At 37.1% G+C, this 23471-nt stretch overlaps 1 protein-coding gene across 1 annotated transcript in view; it reads right to left on the minus strand.

Annotated features, from left to right (window-relative positions):
* Positions 1-23471, minus strand: part of THEMIS (thymocyte selection associated) — a 189126-nt gene that overhangs the window by 12224 nt on the left and 153431 nt on the right. The window contains exon 5 of the mRNA XM_058735203.1: positions 1412-1559. Coding sequence (XP_058591186.1) covers positions 1412-1559 — 148 coding nt within the window. The remainder of the gene's footprint in view (positions 1-1411; positions 1560-23471) is intronic.

Consider the following 23471-nt stretch of genomic DNA (forward strand, 5'->3'; position numbering starts at 1 on the left):
ACAATTTCTAAATAAATGTATGTTGAAATTAACCTAAGTAAGGAGAGGTCAGTTTACCGTTCTTAAATAAAGTTAGGAGTCTCACTTGCTTAAAAACACTACTTTTATTCCAGGTGTTCTTTTTTCTTAAGCCATCACTTAGAGGCGACATCTTCAAAGCAGGTGCTGCCCGGGTCTGTGACATATTCTGCACGATTCATGCAGGGTGCAAAGCTGGGGCTGTCCAGTGCCATCCCAGGAAGAGGCACACACAGGGGTAGATCAGATAAGTTTTCCAATGATTGAAACATAAACTTTGATCTTGGGAATTTTGTTATCTGGTATTTTGTAGGATCCATAATCTTAAGGGGAAAAAGTTTTCAATGAATTAGTAATGGCTTGAGACTCAATACACTGCAGCAATATTCATTGCAGTGGTTGTTTCTTTTATAGTCATGCTTGATTAGTATTTGAAATTTGCAGGAATTGCAATATGCATGGTTTACAAAGCCCTTCACAGAATTTCATTTTTATCAGTCGGCAAGAGTCAATGAAAAGGCAATAAGAAAAGCTCTATGGGATATTTTTATAGGAGTGTCAAAAGTCAGTAAGCTAACTACATGAAAGAACCCAGATTGTACAGACAGAGTTTGAGCAGAAACACTTCAGAGACGTTATATCTAGTATTTTGACTTTTACATGCCCTTGGAGAAAAAAAGGAGCGCTAGCTACAAAACCAAATACGGAGGGGAAAGGAGCAAACCATATGCTTAAGAATAATTACTGTTTCCATTTTCCTACAAACGAAATGTGAAGTTTCAAAGATAAAGTGTAATAGAAATTGAGCTGCTTCGGTGTGTCTAAAATATTGCCAAGAAAGAAAATTCTCATTTCCCTTGCTAACTCATCCCAGATTTCTACAATATGGAAGTTAGTAGCAACGCTATCAACTTCTCCACAAGTCCATTTGTTCTTGTTTTGCTTTTAGTAGAGATGAAAAATATCAGATCATCACCCCTAGAAACAAAACCATCATAATTCACATATACATTAGGTTACTTCTTTGACACATCTTTAAATTAAAGACATCTCAGTTGCTATAACCTCTTCTCAAGCCATTAATCCTTCTTGTTAATTCTAGCAAAAATTTAAAAATATTATTGTCATGATAATACAAGCAATCTTAAAACACATCCTTGGCCATGAAAACCATAAATGAAGAGAATAAAATAGAAATAAAAAATAAAAAAGAACAGACTTATTGTGAGTGTCTAATATTACGCTGCACTTAAAACTACATCTCAATGAGATTTGCAATTCAGGCAGTCACTTTGAGAGAGCCATATATTCCAAGCAAAGTGGTAGTAACAATCTCTAAATTATGCATTTGTCATGTGGGCAATTAAAACCATTGTCACGTGGCTTAACTAACCTGTGGTTACATTGGTGGCTGCTACGACAGTTGCCCCACTCTTGCTTTTCTCTTTCTCCAGATCGGCCGAATCATTTTGACAACCAACTGGTACTTTTGAATCCAGGCCAGCTTGATTTGAGTGCAGTTTCTTGTCTACATGGAGACTCTGAAATGACACAGGCCAGAATGATTGATTTCACAAGTAAATTATCAGTCCAAAATAAATGCTTCCCAGAGATATGACAAGGATAAACATTTATCATATGGCAAGTTATGTCTGTATATCTGAATCAGAACATTTGAAATGTCAAAGTGAGTTACAAATTACATTTTCATCAATATATTTTGGTAATCTAGGTGTGGAATTTTTTAGGCAATCTGAGTGACTAGAATAAGAAGTCATCTGAGACTCAGAAAATCATCTTCAAATCCTGTTTGTGTACATCATTTTCTTCTTGTGAAGTTTATAAGATATTTCTCATTTAACACATTTTCACTCAGTTTTTATTCTTAGTATTAAATTCTACAGCATTTCATTATGTGTTACATAATCACATATTGTATAATGAAGAGCAGGTTTCATTTCTGTGTTACCTGTGGCCTTTATGTAAAACAAATCATAGCATCTACTTTAAATTAAATCATATTTTATCAGCATTATGCAAACTTGACAAAGCTTCTCTACTCAATTTAAGAATAATAATTCCTCCTAACAATGAATTATTAAGGCACAACATCAATGGACCCTAAAACACCTCTCACATATAAGAGATGTCAGTGTTTGATGTAATACTGACATATTGTATGCTTCAAAAGAATCATCAGATAGCAGCAAAAACTAGAGACCTAAACAGGAAACTGAACTTTCAGCACTTTGAACCATATTCAAATTCAGACTAGAATTTCAATTTAGTTTTCAGTTTAAACATGGTTACATAATATTCAAAGATTCATAGAGTCAAAATTAGCCAGTCAACATTGGCCATCCATATTAGCCACTTTGGTTCACTAAGGGATAGGATAATGAACAATTTTCCTTAAGTTCCTCTCGCAGACTGTGTACAGCATTAAGTTTATTAAAAGCTTTATCAAAAGCTCAAATTAAAGGCTTTTAAAGCTTGGAAAAGGCCAATCAGGAAATTAGGGTCCATCATGATTAAATAATTAACCCAAATAAACAGAATGAATGGTGCTGAGCCTCAGGGATACGTCTCCCAACCCTTACTCCAGTGCTTTTCACACCACTGTGCAATCCATTTGTTCATTTATCCATTCAATGTGGTGGTTTGGTTACATTGATGGCCCCATTTCTCCACCTCTCTCTGTATCCATGTCCTTCATGTAATTTTGCCATGTCCTTCTACTTTGACTTTTGACTTGTCCATGTGACTTCTGGATCAACAGGATATTGACACATGTGACACAGAGACTTGAAAGAGAGTTCCACAATTGGCTTTGCTCATTCTTGTCCTTTCACTACTCCATGAAGACATGCTTAGACTAGCCCACTGGGGGTTGAGTGGCACAGAGAGTAAAGTCAGGTTACCCCAATCATCAGAGCTGAGACAACCAACAGCCAGTAGAAACCCAGACATTTGGGTGAACCAGCCTTGATCAGGTCAGCTGAACTCCACAGTTTCGTGGAATAAATAAATGTGGTTTGGCTATATGCATTAGGTTTTGCTGGTGAGTATTCAGCATTGTGTGGCCATAGATAAATGATATATCCAATTTATCTATAGAATCCCAGATACTGGGTACAGTATGAGAATACAAATGTAAATATGACATAGTTTCAGACTTTAAATTGTTCCAACATAATTTCTTAAATTGTTTAAATGGAGAATTAAAATAGAGTGTGGTAAGTCATTTGTAGATAATTCTCAAATTCCTTCTCTACTAACAAAAGATGGGATCCAGGTGATCCTATGGGGGACAACTCAAAAGATCAGCATTTGAATGTCAGTATTGCCCACATTAAACCGTTTATATCTGACTCATCCACAGCCCAGAAAAATTTAAGTCAGTATGAATTTTTAAATTTATTGTCAGGCTTGTCACATAGTTTGTATTGGCCCATAGCTTTGAAAAGAAGCAGATTAAACTAGTATTTAAGTATTTTTGATATTAGATGCCTTTGGAAAATATATTCATTCAATGACTATTAAATCATAGTTTTTCAGTATTGAGTAATAAACTAGGATAAAGAAGAAATGTGGCTTCTTGTTTTTTCATTTCAAATTCAATCAATATTATTAAAATATTGAGGGAGAAATGTAAAAATTCATGAAAATTATGTGAATTATAACCATATTTCCAAGAAGAAACATAAAACTTAAATAAATTTCTTAAACCTGAAACTTGTAACATGAAAGGCTGAGCAGATCAAGGCTGACCATTTGATCATAATGGGTCAAGTATTGCACAGGTCTTGGTGGGCTGGGGGCAGACATCAGGTCGGACTGTGGCCCTGCCCACCAACTCCAGTTATACACCACAGCACAGGGGAAGTGCCCTGCAGGTCCTCACCACTCCAGGGACCAAACGGAAGAATTCCCCTCAGAAGAATCTCCAGGAAATAACAACAGCTAATGAACTGATCAAAAAGGATTTAAATAATATAACAGAAAGTGAATTTAGAATAATAGTCATAAAATTAATCGCTGGGCTTCAAAACAGTATGGAGGACAGCAGAGAATCTCTTGCTACAGAGATCAAGGGACTAAGGAACAGTCATGAGGAGCTGAAAAGCGCTTTAAACGAAATGCAAAACAAAATGGAAATGATGACGGCTCGGATTGAAGAGGCAGAGGAGAGAATAGGTGAACTAGAAGATAAAGTTATGGAAAAAGAGGAAGCTGAGAGAAAGAGAGATAAAAAAAATCCAGGAGTGTGAGGGGAAAATTAGAGAACTAAGTGATACACTAAAAAGAAATAATATACGCATAATTGGTATTCCAGAGGAGGAAGAGAGAGGGAAAGGTGCTGAAGGGGTACTTGAAGAAATTATAGCTGAGAACTTCCCTGAACTGGGGAAGGAAAAAGGCATTGAAATCCAAGAGGCACAGAGAACTCCCTTCAGACGTAACTTGAATCGATCTTCTGCACGACATATCATAGTGAAACTGGCAAAATACAAGGATAAAGAGAAAATTCTGAAAGCAGCAAGGGATAAACGTGCCCTCACATATAAAGGGAGACCTATAAGACTCGTGACTGATCTCTCTTTTGAAACTTGGCAGGCCAGAAAGGACTGGCACGATATCCTCAGTGTGCTAAACAGAAAAAATATGCAGCCGAGAATCCTTTATCCAGCAAGTCTGTCATTTAGAATAGAAGAAGAGATAAAGGTATTCCCAAACAAACAAAAACTGAAGGAATTTGTCACCACTAAACCAGCCCTACAAGAGATCCTAAGGGGGATCTTATGAGACAAAGTACCAGAGACATCACTACAAGCATAAAACATACAGACATCACAATGACTCTAAACCTGTATCTTTCTATAATAACACTGAATGTAAATGGATTAAATGCGCCAACCAAAAGACATAGGGTATCAGAATGGATAAAAAAACAAGACCCATCTATTTGCTGTCTACAAGAGACTCATTTTAGATCTGAGGACACCTTTAGATTGAGAGTGAGGGGATGGAGAACTATTTATCATGCTACTGGAAGCCAAAAGAAAGCTGGAGTAGCCATACTTATATCAGACAAACTAGACTTTAAATTAAAGGCTGTAACAAGAGATGAAGAAGGGCATTATATAATAATTACAGGGTCTATCCATCAGGAAGAGCTAACAATTATAAATGTCTATGCGCCGAATACCGGAGCCCCCAAATATATAAAACAATTAGTCATAAACATAAGCAACCTTATTGATAAGAATGTGGTAATTGCAGGGAATTTTAACACTCCACTTACAGAAATGGATAGATCATCTAGACACACGGTCAATAAAGAAACAAGGGCCCTGAAGGATACATTGGATCAGATGGACTTGACAGATATATTTAGAACTCTGCATCCCAAAGCAACAGAATATACTTTCTTCTCGAGTGCACATGGAACATTCTCCAAGATAGATCATATACTGGGTCACAAAACAGCCCTTCATAAGTTTACAAGAATTGAAATTATACCATGCATACTTTCAGACCACAATGCTATGAAGCTTGAAATCAACCACAGGAAAAAGTCTGGAAAACCTCCAAAAGCATGAAGGTTAAAGAACACCCTACTAATGAATGAGTGGGTCAACCAGGCAATTAGAGAAGAAATTAAAAAATATATGGAAACAAACGAAAATGAAAATACAACAATCCAAACGCTTTGGGACGCAGCGAAGGCAGTCCTGAGAGGAAAATACATTGCAATCCAGGCCTATCTCAAGAAACAAGAAAAATCCCAAATACAAAATCTAACAGCACACCTAAAGGAAATAGAAGCAGAACAGCAAAGGCAGCCTAAACCCAGCAGAAGAAGAGAAATAATAAAGATCAGAGCAGAAATAAACAATATAGAATCTAAAAAAACTGTAGAGCAGATCAACGAAACCAAGAGTTGTTTTTTTGAAAAAATAAACAAAATTGACAAACCTCTAGCCAGGCTTCTCAAAAAGTATTGCACAGGTCTGGTGCATCTTGGTGCAAATCTCTGGCAGATTGAGCATTTTATAAATACATTAGCATTTCAATAATTAAGAACCCCACTTTGCTAAATAAAGGCAGTCCCCACACTGGTCTCCTCTAGTGGAGCCATGTCAAGTTTTTCAACCTCTCCTTTTTTTTACTTGTTACAGCCTGGTTCCTATTCCCTAGTCCTAATGTAAAAGGAGTTAGATATGTCTTAAACTGCTGATCCTGCTGTGTTCTCTCAACCTTGTTTACTTAAAGTCAGTCTCTCCCTCCAGTTCCTGGCTTTTCAAACCATCCACAGGTACTAACTTTCTACTTCAAAAAATCTCCACAATGCTCCATTTTTCACTGACCAAATGCTTTCCATTAAGCATCAATCCCTTCCTCTTTCTCTTCCTTCTTATCTCTCAGATTCTCTCAGATGCCTTCAGAACTTTGCTCCATAGTTTGCAGTTTTCACTACATATTCAACTTTCTTTTAGAACATTGTCACTACCTCCCTACCTTGACTAAAATTCCATTCTCCATTGAGGATAGCACTTCTCCCACAAATGAAGATGCTGCTTATTCCTCCACACTCTAGACAGCCTCAAGTTGATATTCTTTTTTTTTTTTTAATGTTTATTTATTTTTAAGACAGAGAGAGACAGAGCATGAATGGGGGAGGGTCAGAGAGAGAGAGGGAGACACAGAATCTGAAGCAGGCTCCAGGCTCTGAGCTGTCAGCACAGAGCCTGACGCAGGACTCAAACTCACGGAGTGTGAGATCATGACCTGAGCTGAAGCCAGACGCTTAGCCGACTGAGCCACCCAGGTGCTCCTAGATAGCCTCAAGTTGATATTCTTGCCATAGTACTGTCCACTGCACCCTTACCTCCTTGCTAAAAATCCCCACTGCTTTGATATTCCTGCCAGCTAGGTAGGCACCATCTCCCTTCTTGTTGGTATCATCCATCTACCAATCTCTAGTCACAATCCATTCTTCATAAAAAAATACAGGATTATTGTTTTTCCTTCCATCCCCATGATCCTGGATGATGTTCATATTTACAAAGACATTCTATTCAACACCCTGACTGGATCTCCTTATTATGAATGAACTTTCCATTTCTCTCCCTTAGACCTTCACTCCCAGAGCCACACCTGAAACCTGTCATAATAACCTTTTCCCCCTCCAAAATCACTAAGTGTCTTCCTCCCTCACCTAATCTCCTATCTTTTATTGTCTGTACTCAAGCCAAGCTCCCATCTCCAACACTGTTTTTTCCACCAGGACAATTCTTGGACCTCACTGGAACCTGGGCTCCATTGATCATTCTACTTTCTCTATATCCACCAGCATCCAAGGCTCATTTCCCCTTTTTTTCTACACATCATCCATCCCAGTTTGAAAACTTCCATCTGTCCGACTTGATCCTGCTTTAGCCTTCAGCAGCACTTGACATGTCTAGTCACTCCCTTTCTTTGCCTCAAAGTCTCTAATACCACTTTGACCATTCACTCTTAGCCCCCTTTGCTGTTTCAACCTTCTTTACCTACACATTGACTGTTAAGACTTTCTCAGAGTTTTGTTACTGACTGAGCTGTCTTTGTACCATCCTAGATAATTCCAACAATCGTGTGGCTTAATTTACTGTCTATGTGTTTATGACTTCAGGGGTGAGGGGAGATTTATAAAATGAGATGACCAAGGGCTTGTGTGCTATGATAAGTACTCTGGATTCCAATTCTAAATGTGCTTTAGCTTTACAACTCCACCACTATTCCTTCCTGTCTTAAGGCTTGGATCTTCTGTTTGCCTAGAACATTCCTCACAAACTCTTCCTCTTTAAAAAAAAATTTAATGCATTTTTATTTTTGAGACAGAGACAGAGTGTGAGTGGGGGAGGAGCAGAGAAAGAGGGAGACACAGAATCTAAAGCAAGCTCCAGGCTCTAAGCTGTCAGCACAGAGCCCGACGCAAAGCTCAAACTCATGAACTTTGAGATCATGACCTGAGCTGAAGCCAGACGCTTAACTGCCTGAGCCACCCAGGTGCCCCACAAACTCTTCCTCTTTAATTTATTAAGTCTCAAGTTCCTGCAAGTCTCCCTTCACCATGTAGCCTTTAGTCAGTACCTTTGTCTTCTAGGCTTTGAGTACCTTGTAGTTCTACTGTGATGCAGTTTTCACAGTGTAATTAAATACTACCTGATTTAGTGTTTAATGTTTATCTCTCTGGTTAAAATACAAACCCACTAACAATAAGGACTATGCCTGTCTTATCCATTGTTCTCAGTCCTTATCTCAGTATTTTAAATATAGTAGGTATGACATAACTACATGCTAAATTAGTGGAGAAATGCATGAATAAATATAGACTTAATTTTTATGACTTTTTCTTTAGCTAGCCTATCAATGGCTACTATATAGTCACATGTTCATATGCTAGAAGTGATATCCAGTCACTCTGAACAGTAATACTTATTATATATTTGAAAGGAACACATATTTTTAACTTGTTTCATCCATAAAAAATACATATTGCAAATTTTGTGCTTTTAAATAAATTCACTGTTGCAATCATTGAAAACACTACGGTTATATAGTGTCCCATATATTTCTGTGACTCGATGTGGATTGGTTACTATCTATGAAAACTATAAATCAAGGAATGGTTATATTAGGGAAATAGAGAACTTAGAGTGTACACACTGTGGGCCCATATTCCCTAGGCATGAGATTGTGACCTGACAATAATGGAAGAAATAAAACTCTGTCAGGCACTGCTTCAGTGATGTCAATCAAGCCTTCAACGTGAATATCAGGTCCAGAGGAAAATGAGAAAAATAATGTGTGCAAAGAATAGAGAAGAACACAGATAAATTTGAACGGGCATCATCAGGCCTTTGTGACCACTTTACAGTTGTAGTTCAAAAATAAACTGTTTATTTTGTATAATTTCCACTTAACTTGCCATTAGAAATAAGTCATTATAATCCTGTCTGCTAATATAAAACAACTGTTCAATTATTTTTCATGTTATTCTTGGTGTGTAGCTTGTATATTGCTTTTAGTGGTCCTGCTGAAAGCAATGATCCAATAACAACACACTGAATATTTTTCTCATGAACAAAGAAAGGAACAAATTAATATTACCCAAAAAATATTTTCTTTCTTCAAATCCATCTTTCATCTCACCAAGGCCATGTTATGAGGGAAAAAAATCATCCTCTTCCAAACAATTTATTGAGATTCTATGTCCATGATTACATTCATCCACGTCCCTTTTCCCCAAGGGCAAGACTCGCTTTTCTTTAGAGAGTCACAGAGGGCCTGTCTTGGCCCAGGGACTGAACATCATTTACATGTTAAACAACATGAAGTATCCCAGATAACGTGCTTTACTTTTTACAAAAAATCAACCACTCTCCTAACAGGCTAAAAAAGCGTCCTCTTTCTCTGCTTGTATAAACAACTGATCCTTTCCGCTGTCTACTTTTTCACTTCAGAAAAGTGAGTACAAGGGACATGTGACATTTCAAGTGGTATTTGGGAAGAAATTTCCCATTAACTAACTTTCTTCCCCATAATTAAATTACACTTAAAACAAGAAAATAGTAACAGTAATTCAGAAACTATACATTAAAATAAAGAAATGAGGTTCCAAATCCAATCATAGGAAACATAGGTTTGCATATTCAAATTATCGTTCCAGAACATATAATCCTCTATGCCATCTGTCTTCTAATGGGAGAGAGAGAGAGAGAGAGAGAGAGAGAGAAAGAAAGAGAGAGTGTGTGCATGTGTGTGTTTTCTCTTTTGTTTGTTATATGGTTGAATCACCATAAATAATTCAGAAGATTATTAAGCAGTTTAAAAAAACTAATAAATTTCTCATTGTGCGTTATAAAGACCCAATTAAATGGAGGCAAATGTTTGTTTTTTCTGACGAAAATATTTAAACAAGCAAGAATATAAACTGAAAAATAATTTAAAGTTGATCATATAAACAGTCCTCTCTTTCAGACAATATCTGAGATTTCATAGAATTATCCATCTGTACTAATAACCTGCCTTTTTACATAGAATATGTTCTTTTGTAAATATTTTTTTTTTTGAGAGACAGAACAAGAGACTGCGTGTGTGTGCAAGCGAGAGAAGGAGGGTCAGAGAGAGAGAGAGAGAGAATCCCAAGTAGGCTGTCAGTGTAGATCCCAAAATAGGGCTCAGTTCCACGAACCATGAGATCATGACTTGAGCTGAAACCAAGGGTAGGACACTCAACCGCCTGAGCAGAATATGTTCTTTATACGACCTGCAAGAGCGTCCTTTTGAGCTTGTTCCACCCAATCCCAACAAACCATCTTTGAGAACCTTCCTGTCCCTTGCAGCCTGAGGTCGTTTATAGGGGGGTTGCCCAGAACTATGGTTGGTAGGCCTCATTTCATCAGCCCAGCAGAAGACCACTACCACCTCTCCCACTTATCCCAGAGTTCCAGGCTGTGTCCCTCCCATGTGAGACCCTTTGCTGGCATCCTTTATCCTCAACAAGTGTTTTCCCCCTCAACCATGCAAATGAGACCATTCTTCAAGTGAGACCATGATGGCTGGGCTCTGAGCTAGCAGCTAACTGGGCACCTCAGCAGCAATATCAAGTGCATGCATGTGGCTTGACACTTAGATACTCTTGGCCCAAATGTGGTTAACAAGTGGGATAGATCTGTCTCTCTTTTACCTGCTGCAAATACCACCAGAAGTTCAGGACATTTAAAAGAGTTGGGGTTTTCTATCTGCCTTGCCCTTGCCCTTGGGTCAGAGAAGAGGCAATTGGCCCATGCAAAAGAAATATGGCTGTGTCTGCTTCCCAAGTTGCTCTGATTAAAAAAAAAAAAAAAGACATCTTTCCATCATAGCCCTTCAAGAACTTCTACCTGCTGAACTTCCTGGAACCAGGTCCAAGAAAACAAATCTCTGCTGGAACTATTAGAGATCTTATGATGCATCATATATCAAAGATGTACCATGCTCTCTGGGAGAGAAATCCTTCATTTACCTAAAGACTGCTTTAAACCTTAACTTTCGAAGACATCTTTCCAGAGCATATTATGTATTAAAGAAGATATTATCAGTGTTAATATATTTCAGTTGCATCTTCCTCTATTTTCCCTGCTGAAAACAGGGAACTAGACAACTTGACATCTAGAAGTCCTGCCATTCTGATTTGACCACCCTCTTGAGGAAAACCAAGTCCTAGCTCATGAATATTGAGGAAGAACTCAATATAATCACAGACTCTGTTTGATTTAAACACGTTTAAGAATTTTTCCTTCAGAGTACTCAGGGTGAAGAACCTCTTCACACCCTTTTGTCAAGCTCAATTCAATCTGCTTCTTGCTCTTGTAATCTTCTATAATTTTAGCCAAAAATGAAATGGACACTTGAAGCAAGGCTTAACCAATATATCTTCACTTTAAAATGAGTCCAGAAGAGACAGCTAATCTGTACGTTTGCTAATCTTAAGGAGATAAATGAGAAGTCTAGCTGCCCTCAAAAATGTTACCCATGTCACTTCAGACAATGAACAAGCATGCAAAAGGGTTTGCTATTTTAGAGCTGCTGTGACAAGTGCATTTCCTACAAAAGACCAAGGTCCTCTTATCTTTAATGTTGATCCATGGACGCTGGAATAACTCTGTATATAAATAAATTTTCTCCTTTCTTTCTATTTGCCTTCCTGCAAATTTTAAAATTATTCATTCACAGGGCTATTGTTATAACTTTCAAGCTCCCATTTTAATTGGAAAATCATAACCCTCAGACTCAGTGGGGGTAATCTGTGGCCAAAGGACAGGAAAATTAATTTTAGTTTAAATTACAGACGCAGAAATTACAGTAGAATCAAGTATGTGACATATTTTTTGTTTAGGTTAGTTTTCAGTGGATTTAGTTTTTAATCAGTAGATGTATGAATAGCATTTGAAAAGTGTCCAGCAGAGTAACACTGGCTGCAGATGGCAGATGGGAGCTGCAATGCACCATATAATAGTTCTGTATCCAGGAAAAGTATTCTAAATTCATTTATTAAAAACTACATTTGAAATCATTTGAACGTCCTGGGTATTAAAACACAGCTTTTCATATAAGTCTTTGAAAGTCTTCCATATACAGCCTGATGTAAAACACTGCTGTATTATTATTTAAGCTAGAAATGATTTTGGTGAGTATGATTCATCTATTTCTTTAAGCATTCACATGACATGAAATGTAAAATGGCATGCTTCCCACTGAAGAGTTGCTAAAATGTAAAAATTTCAGGCCATTGTGATCTAGTGGCTAACATACCATGCAGTCATCGAAGGATGGTTCCCACCTTCTCACCTCAACTCAAGCCTGGACACATTTCCTTGAAACACTTTCCCATGAAGGCTGCCCTTTTGACTTCTTCCTACTCACACACCCTATTCCCCATGCCCTTTATAAAGCACTGTCTGGCACTACCATTCAATACCTTCTCTAAATTTCTACAGAAACCTGGCCTGATCCTTCAGTTGTCTCCACGATCCTCCTCCACTTTCTTTATAATGCATTCTTCAGCTCATGGCCTCCTCTCTGCCATTCCTCTGCCAACATGACATCAGAGGACCTTAATGTTCACATCTCCGTGGAACTTTTTTCCTACTCTTTTTTATCCTCTTGTAAGTACAATCGGAACCTGGACCTCATTGTTCCTCAGAATTTCTCCATCGTCAAGATCTTGGATTTTAGCACCCTCTCTGTGCCCATAATCTCTTAACAATGTTCATCTCTCTCAATCTTCAAATGTTTCTGCCTCTCAGCCTCTTTGCCTCACCTGTTTCCCCATCCAAGGGGTCCCTGGAAACTCCTTATCATTTTTCTTATTGTGGTTATAAGATCCTCACTTTCCATTCTACTCTTGTCACCGATCTTCCAAAGGCCACTTATTTCTGGTAATTTTTTAAAGGCTTATAATTTTCCTATTTGTCTCTAATAAATTTATGTTTCCTGGTGATATCTAGGTCCTCCAGGTTACCCAGTTATCTGAGGATCTCTGTTTCAGTTCCTAGTGAGAGGTACATAGATGATATTTCAAATCTTTTCCTCTTTTAACAAGCTCACAGTCACAGCCTGGCATTCCTCAATCTTAGGAAGTTATTTGATCATGTAATTCATTGAGATTGTGGCTATCTGAAATCAATTCCCACAGCTTTCCTTGTCTTGTCTTAGAAATTCATTTGATCTTTCTTACGTAGAGTCTTTCCTCTTTCTAAAGTCAGTACCTTCTCCTTTTTCTGTGACACTTCCCCACCTTCCTCTTTGAGTTAATCAATTATTCTGCCCACTTATATTCTTTGACTCTGCCTCTCCATTGCCCCATTCATTTTCTGCCAAACTTTAGTAAGAGTAATCGATTTTTACTGCTCTTCCCCCCACCGTCCCCCCGCACTCACTTATTATCTATTTACTGAGTGGAATCTGGTTTCTGTTACCACTTGATTAAAAATATTTTCACCAATAGCCTTTCAGCCATCAGTCATAAATTCCATGGCCTTCTCTCAGACCTCACGGTTCCTGAGCTTTCTTTGTACATAACTCTGATAACCATCTCATCATCTGAAAAAAGCATTTTCCCCTCAATTTCCAGCAACTCCGTTCTGTCATTTTCCTTTTATCTCTTGGTTCTCCATTCACTCATCAGCTTTGCCATCTTTTCTCTTTCCTACCAACCTGCAAATCAGTGATTGCTGAACCATTCTGATTGCATGTTCTTAACAAAACTTTGAAGCACAAAATATAAATGTCATACATGTACATATACATAAAATTACATATATATGTACTCTACCAACATATATGTAATTGTGTACATTTACTCTACTAATAATATACCATGTATAGGGTGTCTGGGTGGCCCAGTCGGTTAAGTGTCTGACTTTAGCTCAGGTCATGATCTTGTGGTTCATCAGGTTCGTGAGTTCGAGACCCATGTCGGGCTCTGTGCTGACAGCTGAGAGCCTGGAGCCTGCTTCCAATTCTGTGTCTCCCTCTCTCTCTGCCCCTCCCCTGCTCACACTCTGTCTCTCTCTCTCTCTCAAAAATAAACATTAAAAATTTTTAATAAAAAAATAATATATCATGTGCATTATAAAACAAACTCAAAGTAGAAATTTTAAATAATAAACTGAAGTTGATTAAAGTTGAAATAAAAATATTTTAAGCAAAATTATTTTATTAATAATATTGAGAAAAATAGTTGAATATTTTTCATTACTTTTTTTACTTTATTATTTAAAAAAAAATTTTTTAATGTTTATTTACTTTTTTTTTTTTTTTTGTAATTTTTGGGACAGAGAGAGACAGAGCATGAACGGGGGAGGGGCAGAGAGAGAGGGAGACACAGAATCAGAAACAGGCTCCAGGCTCCGAGCCATCAGCCCAGAGCCTGACGCGGGGCTCGAACTCATGGACCGCGAGATCGTGACCTGGCTGAAGTCGGACGCTTAACCGACTGCGCCACCCAGGCGCCTCTACTTTTTTTGATAGAACACAAAGTGGGGAGGAGAAGAGAGAGAGGGAGACACAGAATCCGAAGCAGGCTCCAGTCTGAGCTGTCAGCACAGAGCCAGACGCGGGGCTCGAACCCAAAGACCATTAGATCATGGCCTGAGCTGAAGTCAGCCGACCAACTGACTGAGCCACGCAGGTGCCCCAGTTTTCATTACTTTTTAAATCTTAATTTAACACTTTGTGATACAGCAATTCAGTTGTTCATTTTATAATTCAGTTGACCGATATACTGAGTTTTAATGGCTGCCATGCTAAAAATGATACTTCACAAAGACACATAGATCCAAATGGAAAAGGCACATTGTTAGTAATTTTGCAAAGATATTGATATTGGCTAGTAAATTATTATCTTCGCTGATGTCAAAGTGATAATATTTTAATTATTGGATTAAAAACATACTGAAATTCTGTGGAAGATTTTATAAATGGTTAGAAATTTTGTTTCCAAGTTTTTGAAGTTTGCAAGATGAGAAGTTGCCTTGTTTTCAGTAATGGAAGCACATAACATCAGAAATATTTTAGGGGCACCTGGGTGGCTCAGTCAGTTAAGCGTCCAACTTCAGCTCAGGTCACAATCTCACAGTTCGTGAGTTCCAGCCCCACGTCGGGCTCTGTGCTGACAGCTCAGACAGAACCTGGAGGCTGCTTCGGATTCTGTGCCTCCCTCTCTCTCTGCCCTCCCCTGCTCATGCTCTCTCATTCTCTCAAAAATAAATAAACATTAAAAAAATTTAAAAAAGAGAAATATTTTAAAGCAATCCATTTTCAAAAAAAAAACCCTATATAGGAGTATTCTTTTGGTACAGATATGTTTGCTCCTTTTAATGGAAGGGCCAGCTCAAGTATGTACGTGTGCGTTCCTCCAGGTATCACACTACTGACGGGCAATTATGAATTAGGTAGATAAATTTGAACACTCACCTTTTAGTAAAATAAGTCTTAGTATATGTGCTGCCGAAGCGAGCACGTAAAATAAATCTTAATATTAGTACATCTATAATTTTGGGAAAAATGATTTGTTATAAGGCAATCAGCAAATCTTTTTTTTTTTTTTTCCCAGAAGCATGTCTTTTTTATTTAAATTTTATTTAGGTAGCATACAGTGCACTAGTGGTTTCAGGAGTAGAATTCAGTGATTTATCACTTCCATGGAACACCAAGTGCTCATCACAGTGCCTTCCTTAATAGCCATCACCCATATAGCCCTTCTCCTACTCACCTCCCTCCATCAACCCTCAGTTTGTTTTCTATCGTTAAAGAGCAAATCTTTAAATGGTTCAAAAGAGTACCACCCTTATTCCTCATCTTACAAAGTGTCATGAGAGGGGGTATAGCTCAGTGGTAGAGCATTTGACTACACAAAGTGTCATGAGGGTCCTACTATATTTTAAACTTTCGTTTCTATAAATTAACCCGATATTTAAAACATCATTCAGAACTTTGTAAATTTCTGGCTACTATTTCTTTGCTGTAATAACTTGCTTACAACGGCACTGGGAATACATTTCATATGTGGAGTCATATCATTAATCTTCCTTTAGAATCACTTTTAAAAGTCTAGACAATGCAGTTTTTCTATTAGTAGTTGTACTTACTCAGTTCATCTGTAAGGTAATGCTTTTGCTAAAGAGGTCATTAAGGAATGGAATAATCTTTTTTCCAATGTATAAAAAAAAATCTCATGGATTTCATTTTTTAAAAATTCTTTTTAATTTTTATTTATTTTTGAGAGAGAGAGACAGACAGAGTGTGGACGGGAGAGAGGCAAAGAGAGAGGGAGACACAGAATCTCAAGCAGGCTCCGAGCTGTCAGCACAGAGCTTGATGCAGAGCTCAAACTCACGGACTAAGATATCATGACCTCAGCTGATGTCAGACACTAACCAACTGAGCCACCAAGGCACCCCCTCATGGATTTCATTATTGAAGCATAATTTAGGAAATACAATAAACTCATATGTTGGAAAACAACTGAAGTCTTACGCAACTTTGCAGAAAACCTCCCTTACTGAGTCATTTGTTCATACAGATAATTATTAACAGCTAACATTTATTTTTTACTTTCCAAATGCCAGGTACTATTTTATGTCTGTTACATGTATTAGTCTATTGAATTCTTCAGCATTTTTTTTCTAACCACCTTCCAAGAGTATTTTCAGAAAAAGAAATGTGTTTCGTTTTTCATCATACTGCTTCTTTGTATTATTCTAGTCATTTTTAAGAAAAAAACTGATATACTTAATAAAATGTAGTGTTTTTTTATCTCTGGTAAAAGAAAAGCCTCATATGGGTTTAACCTTAATTTTAGTGAATTTTAAATGTAATGAAGTACGGGACTGATTATAACATAATTATAAGCAGCACTGAAAAAGTAATTGTCTTCACATTCATTTTGCTCAGTTTTAAAATATATTGTTAATCATGAGAGCTTCATTTTCCCAGTTTCTAATATCACATAACACAGTATAAACTATGATGAAATTCACCATCGCTTATACTATTTGTGAATCTTCATTTCAATCTTCTTGAAAATTTCAAATTTGGGGCTATCTTGATGGGTATGATTAGTTTATCTTCTTTAATTTTTTTCTCCTAATACAGCCTATGGAGAAATCTGAGAAATGTGAACACTGTCAGTTCTACTTTTCTTTTTTATCACTCTGGTCTTTTGCTCATATTATAGATACAATATTTTAATAAATTTATCTTCTGAACGATGTAATGCTTTTAGAAATAGGCACAAATAATAAGGACAGCTCAATGACTTGACACAAATTGAATGCATTATGTAACTCCTACCCAGATCTAGAAATAGAATATTAATAGGCCCCCAGCAGCTCCATCATGCCTCAACCAGTGACATTTCCAATCCCTCTTCCCCAAAGATAACCAGTATGCTGACTTCTAATATCATAAATTGCTTTTCTCTCTTGTGTGGAAGTTTCATATACTCTAAGTCATAAAGTACATTCTCTTTTGTGTCTGGCTTCTTTCTTTTTATCCCTAACTTCAGAGTATTCCATTGTATGAATACCAAAATTTGTTTGTCTGCTCTACTACTGAAGAATGTGTAGAGTTGTTTCCAATTTTAGCTATTAGAAAAAATACTACTATGAATATTTGTATACATGTATCTTTGTGCACATATGTACACACTTCTTCACATATGCATATGCTTCTGTAGGCATCTAATTGCTGGGTCAGTGGGGGTATGTATGCCCAGCTTTAGGAGATCCCGCAAAATGGTTTTCCAGAATATTTTCTCACCAGGAGTAAACAAAGTTCTAGTTTCTCCATAATCTTGCTGTACTTTGGTACCATCAGCCTTTTTATTTTATCAGTCTATGATTCTATAGTATTATGTCATTGTGGTTTCCATTCATATTTTCCAGATGACAAGCTTAAATACTTTTTCAGTGTTTCAGTGGTCACTGTGAAATACCTATTTTGTAATGTAACTATTCAAGTATTGCCCATTTTCTCTATTGTGCTGTCTGTATTTTTGTCATTAATTAGTAGAAGTTCTTTATATATCTGAATACAAGTCCTTTTTAGTATCCTTACCTGTTTTGCACAGAAGCTTCCCCACTCTGTAGCTTACCTTTTCACTCTCTTAATGGTGTCTTTAGTTGTATAATCTTAATTGATGGGTTTGTTTGTTTGTTTTTTTAGTAAAAGATACTTGTCCATTTTGTGAGATTCTATTTTGCTTCAAGTAGGAAATACCATTTTCAAACAACTTGACCAGGCTCATTGAATCTACAGCATAGTACAATACTCCCAAATGAAGGGTGCCTAGTCAGGGTCCCATTCTCAGAGATATTCTCTGGAAACAAAAACAAGATCCAGTGGCCAGAACTGCTCTATATTTTGAGTTAACTATGATCATCAACAGCTGCTAACTTTATATATTAAAACACACACACACACACACACACAAAACAAACAAACAAACAAAAACAAAAACAAAAAACTACCAGATGCCATAGATCTCCTGATAGAAAACACACAGCACACATTGTGGCGTAGTCTTCCCAGAAATTCAAATCTGGGGGCACCTGGGTGGCGCAGTCGGTTAAGCGTCCGACTTCAGCCAGGTCACGATCTCGCGGTCCGTGAGTTCGAGCCCCGCGTCAGGCTCTGGGCTGATGGCTCGGAGCCTGGAGCCTGTTTCCGATTCTGTGTCTCCCTCTCTCTCTGCCCCTCCCCCGTTCATGCTCTGTCTCTCTCTGTCCAAAAATAAATAAAAAACGTTGAAAAAAAATTAAAAAAAAAAAAAAAAGAAATTCAAATCTGAATCTATTAAGTATCAAGATTTAACTATCACAGTACAAGACAGAAGGACATCTTGATAGGAAGCAACGCACAGGCAAAACAATTCTAGAATATATGACATACAGAATACATGTTATCTAGAATACATGGCATGTGATAGACCAGGGAAGAGACTGAAATACAAAAATCATATGGGAAGTATGAGAAATGTAGGAATAAAAGGTATTTGGAAAACAACAAAGGGCACTAAAACATCACAGTCCAGTTTCTACACAGGTTGTTCATACAACTGGCAAAAGAAAAACCATTTCCACTGCTTCTCACTGGGAACACAAGCAGCAGAATTCATGTTTTGGGAAGTTCTGTAGAAGTAAGCTGGTTTCTCTAACAAATTGAAAACAAAACAGGAAGAAACCTATAGATTAAAAGAGATTTTAAAACAAATACTTCGATTGCATTGTGTATACCTTATTTAGATCCTGATTCAAACTGTACGAATGCATTTATGGGGAAACCATGCAAATCTGAATCCTAACATGATATTTGATATCCCTAAGGAATTATTGCTCATGTTTTCAGGGATGAGAACTATATTGTTTGCTTTAAGAATCTCTACTTTTTAGAGGTATCTGACGAAGTATTTGCTGAAGGAATTAAATTAAATGCTATCTGCTTTTGTTTTCTCCCCAAAATATCCAGTATGGCTGAACAGTGAGGGATATAGGTAGAACAAAATTAGCCTTGCATTGATAGTTGATGAAGCTGGGTAATGGCTATCTGGACATTCATTATGCTATTCTCTCTACCTTTGCATGTACTTGAAAATTTCCAGACTAAAAAGGTAAGAAAAATAGTTTTGCCTGACTTGAGATCAAGGCAATAATAGACTTGTGCACAATGTGAGGACACATGAAAAATATACTGCATTTCAGAAAATAGGCTATAGTTGCTTAAATCATCTCATCTGCCTAAAACTGGAATTGGTGGTTAGGACTTACTTGGCCAGGATGACGTAGCTGGATCCCCTATGCTTTCAGAGAAGAATTGCAGATTTGACTCCACTTGTCCAGAATCTACATGAAAAGCTGCAGTCTGGAAAATATCGCAGGGAGTTGGGGAAGGGATGAGGGGGTAAGACTGCAAGCTAACAGCAAGGTTGAAAGGCCTAGAGGGATTTGCTGGTGAACAGTGACACAGACCAGACCCTCCAAACTGGAGGCCAAACTCACCATTCAGCATGGCATTTACTTTTGGTTAATTATAGGGAATAAAGAGAGAAAAGAAGAATGTTTGGTTCCAGGTGTCTTTTCCATCTATACCTGAAACTCTCACTTTATAAAGAACCAAAAATTGAGACACATCTCTTGATGTGTTAGTAATGTACGCCTAAAGTATTGTATTGTGAAGAAATTAATTGTATTATATATAACTTGTATATTGAGTAGAGAGATTTTAAATTCATACTTAGAAAATACTGAATAATAAGTGTGGTTCACTCACACACAAAACTGATTTATACATACCATTTGAAATTCTACAGAAAATGCTTCAGCTTACTCCCATGTTATGTATAAGAGAAAGAAATTCAGTAGAGAATAAATTGATGGTAAGAGGCATTGAAGAGTTGAGCATTAGTAGATATCTTTATAACACCAAAATCTAGCCTCAGGATATTAGCACCTTAAATACATCAAAATCTCGACACAAGTACTTGTGCAATCTGTCATTACTATCTGCCAAATTAAAGCTCAGCTGACACTGAAACTATGGAGGTCAAATCTGATAAATAAAACTCAAGTACAAAAAGATTAAATAATATCCTCAAATGCAAACCAGACTAGAGTCTAACTTAAAAGCTCATTGTTTTCAGATCTATGTTCAGATTATTTTTATTACTTGCCATTTTATTGATTCATCTATATTTTTGATCTCCCAAAGTAGTCAGAGTTGTGTATTACATTGCCCTTATTGTAATCACAAGGTTTATCCCGGTTTCTGAGGACTAAAAAGTGATGAGTAGGGAAAATCAGATGGAATAAAAGAAAAATATGTCAACTCCTTTTTTTTTCACAAGTCAGAGAAAAGGTACAACAACAGAACAAAAAAAAACAATATAACAAGAATAATCACATGGTTATTAATTAAAACATGACTCAGGTGGTGTTTGATTTAAAGTATCATTTCATTTTGCTTTCAAGGTTAGGTTGTAAACAAATGCTTGACAAAGCAACAGGGAGCTTGCGACTGTATTTTAGCAGTAATTTCATTTGCCCACCAGATGGCAGGCTTCTCCGGATCTTCGCGGCTCCCTCTAGAGTCCAGCTATTCATTGCTGACAAAGCAGTCAGATTATATCTGTGTACTCCGTTTGAATATGGGAAATCTGCCAGGACTCCGTGGCTCCAGGATTAAATGTCTCTTATTTGAAAAGAGATTTCCATGGGCAGAGGTTTTTATTTTTTTAAGTCATACATATATCTTCGGGACAAAGGCTATTTACATAAACTCCAGGCTTAAGTTGAGCTTCTCAGGATCTCAGCTGGCACTTTTTCTTGATGTTCAGCACCCCAAGAGGCTGGTAAATGCACTAGTGAATGTTTCAGAGTATTGTATTTCTTAAAGCAGAGCCAAGTAAGAAGTATTCAAATGCTACCCGTATCTCAAGTATTCTCATCTAATCTCAGCTCCTAGAGTATTTACTTAAAACATTTTCATTTTCTTGGCAAGGAGCTATGTAAATACATTCAATTTTACCTTTTTTTATACATAAGTCCTTGAGACATTTTGACTAATGTGTTAGGTTTAAGAATTTTACTCTCTAACTACATGTGCACAAATATATCATAAACTAATTCCAGAATAAAAGGCTTACCTCAATGATCAGTGACATTTACATTCAGGAATCATAAGCAATTGAAAATTCATCTACTCCCCATACTGTTAGAAAGAAACAATGCATTTTCACATTATGTATTTTTAATTTGTATTTCTAACAAATTCCTATCTCTGACAGAGATCAATATTAGTGGACTACTTTTTCAATACAGGAAATCACACAATCCTAGACGCTATCTATACCTTAGATTGGGAGAAGGCTAGGAACATTCTCACAGGATGCCTGCACAGAGCAAAAGGTGTGGCTTTAGGGAAAGAGACTTCTCAGGCAAGGAGAGCATGACGGGGACTCAAGGAGGCACATCTGGGGTGGGACTCTGTCCTTATCACCTTGACTTTTTTCTACTGGAGGGTAGCAGAAAATGCCATCCCCAAATATGACTGTAGGAGTTCAGGACGTGCCACCCCAAAGATGCCACTTTGGAATACTGATTACTCTTAGCTGTAGGCACTAACAAAAGGCAAACACAAGGAAAGACTGTCTCTGAGCTCCTTGTATCTACCTAGAGACAGATCCTCCAAAGGTACTTGGTTATTATAAATCTCCATCAACCAGAAGATTGCCTTGTATTATAGGAGAAGAGACTTGAAGTTGACATCACACCCAGACAAACTTTGTCACAAACTGCCATACCTCCCATCTATTTTTCTAAAGGTCCATTCATTTTCTCTAAAAATTATTTGTAAAAAATCATTCTACCCTAAGAAGCCTGCATTCCCTAACCCCTTTCCCTATTAAAGTCTAAATTTAAAGATACCTCTTTGTGTTACTCAGTTTCCCTGGGTATCTCTCTTGTATATATGAGGTCTACATGTTAGTAAACTTCCATTTGTTTTTCTCTCATTAATTTGCTTTTTATTATATGGGTCTCAGGCAAGAACTCCGAAAGGTCGAGGAAAAATTATTTCCCCTTACTTAAACTACTCATACTTAACAGAGAAAGGCACAAGTTAGTGAGCAAAACTATGGGTAAGATCTACCCTGCCTTAGATTCTCATTCTCTCCTCGTACCCCCTACTCCACACAATGCAGTATGATGCAAGTCTAGAGAATCTACACTATTTTTCATACATGTAATACAATGCAAGTATTAGAACTCAGTGTAACTTTTCATAAAAAAAATACTCATTACCCAGAACTAAATTCACAATGATTCAGAGAGAATAGGTCTGTAATCCAGTTGCCAAATAATGTAGCATATGTGGATACAATCATGCATAGAAAAGGGAAATTTTCTATGGATGGGGAATTGGGGACAAAATTATTTAGGCAAACAATGCAACAAGGAGAGGTTTTAGTATTATTCATGCTAGTTAAAACAGAGAGGGAATTCTATCCTATTTCAAAAGTGAAAAGCCATAGGTGCTTCATATAAAATTAGAGTTTTCCATTTAACTTCTCTATTTAAAATTCCTCTATAACTCTTATTCTGTAGCCCAAAGAATTAATTCCAGACCACTTTCTGTGACCTTTAAGATTAGTCCACAGCTCCCTTTCATGGCTCCCCTTCTCTGCTTTGCTTTGTAATTTCCTGAGTAGACTGTGAGTTTCTTATTTTCAAGTCCATCTTGCCAGATAGTATGCTCCTGGCCATTTTTCTGCTTATGTTTGAAATTTCCAGTGGATTCTCAATACGTGTGTCATGACTTTGTTAATCAATTAAGTAACCCAAGGTTAGTTTTCTGACTACACTATT

The sequence above is a fragment of the Neofelis nebulosa genome, chromosome 6, assembly GCF_028018385.1.
Source record: "Neofelis nebulosa isolate mNeoNeb1 chromosome 6, mNeoNeb1.pri, whole genome shotgun sequence".
In the NCBI taxonomy this organism is placed as follows: Eukaryota; Metazoa; Chordata; class Mammalia; order Carnivora; family Felidae; genus Neofelis; species Neofelis nebulosa.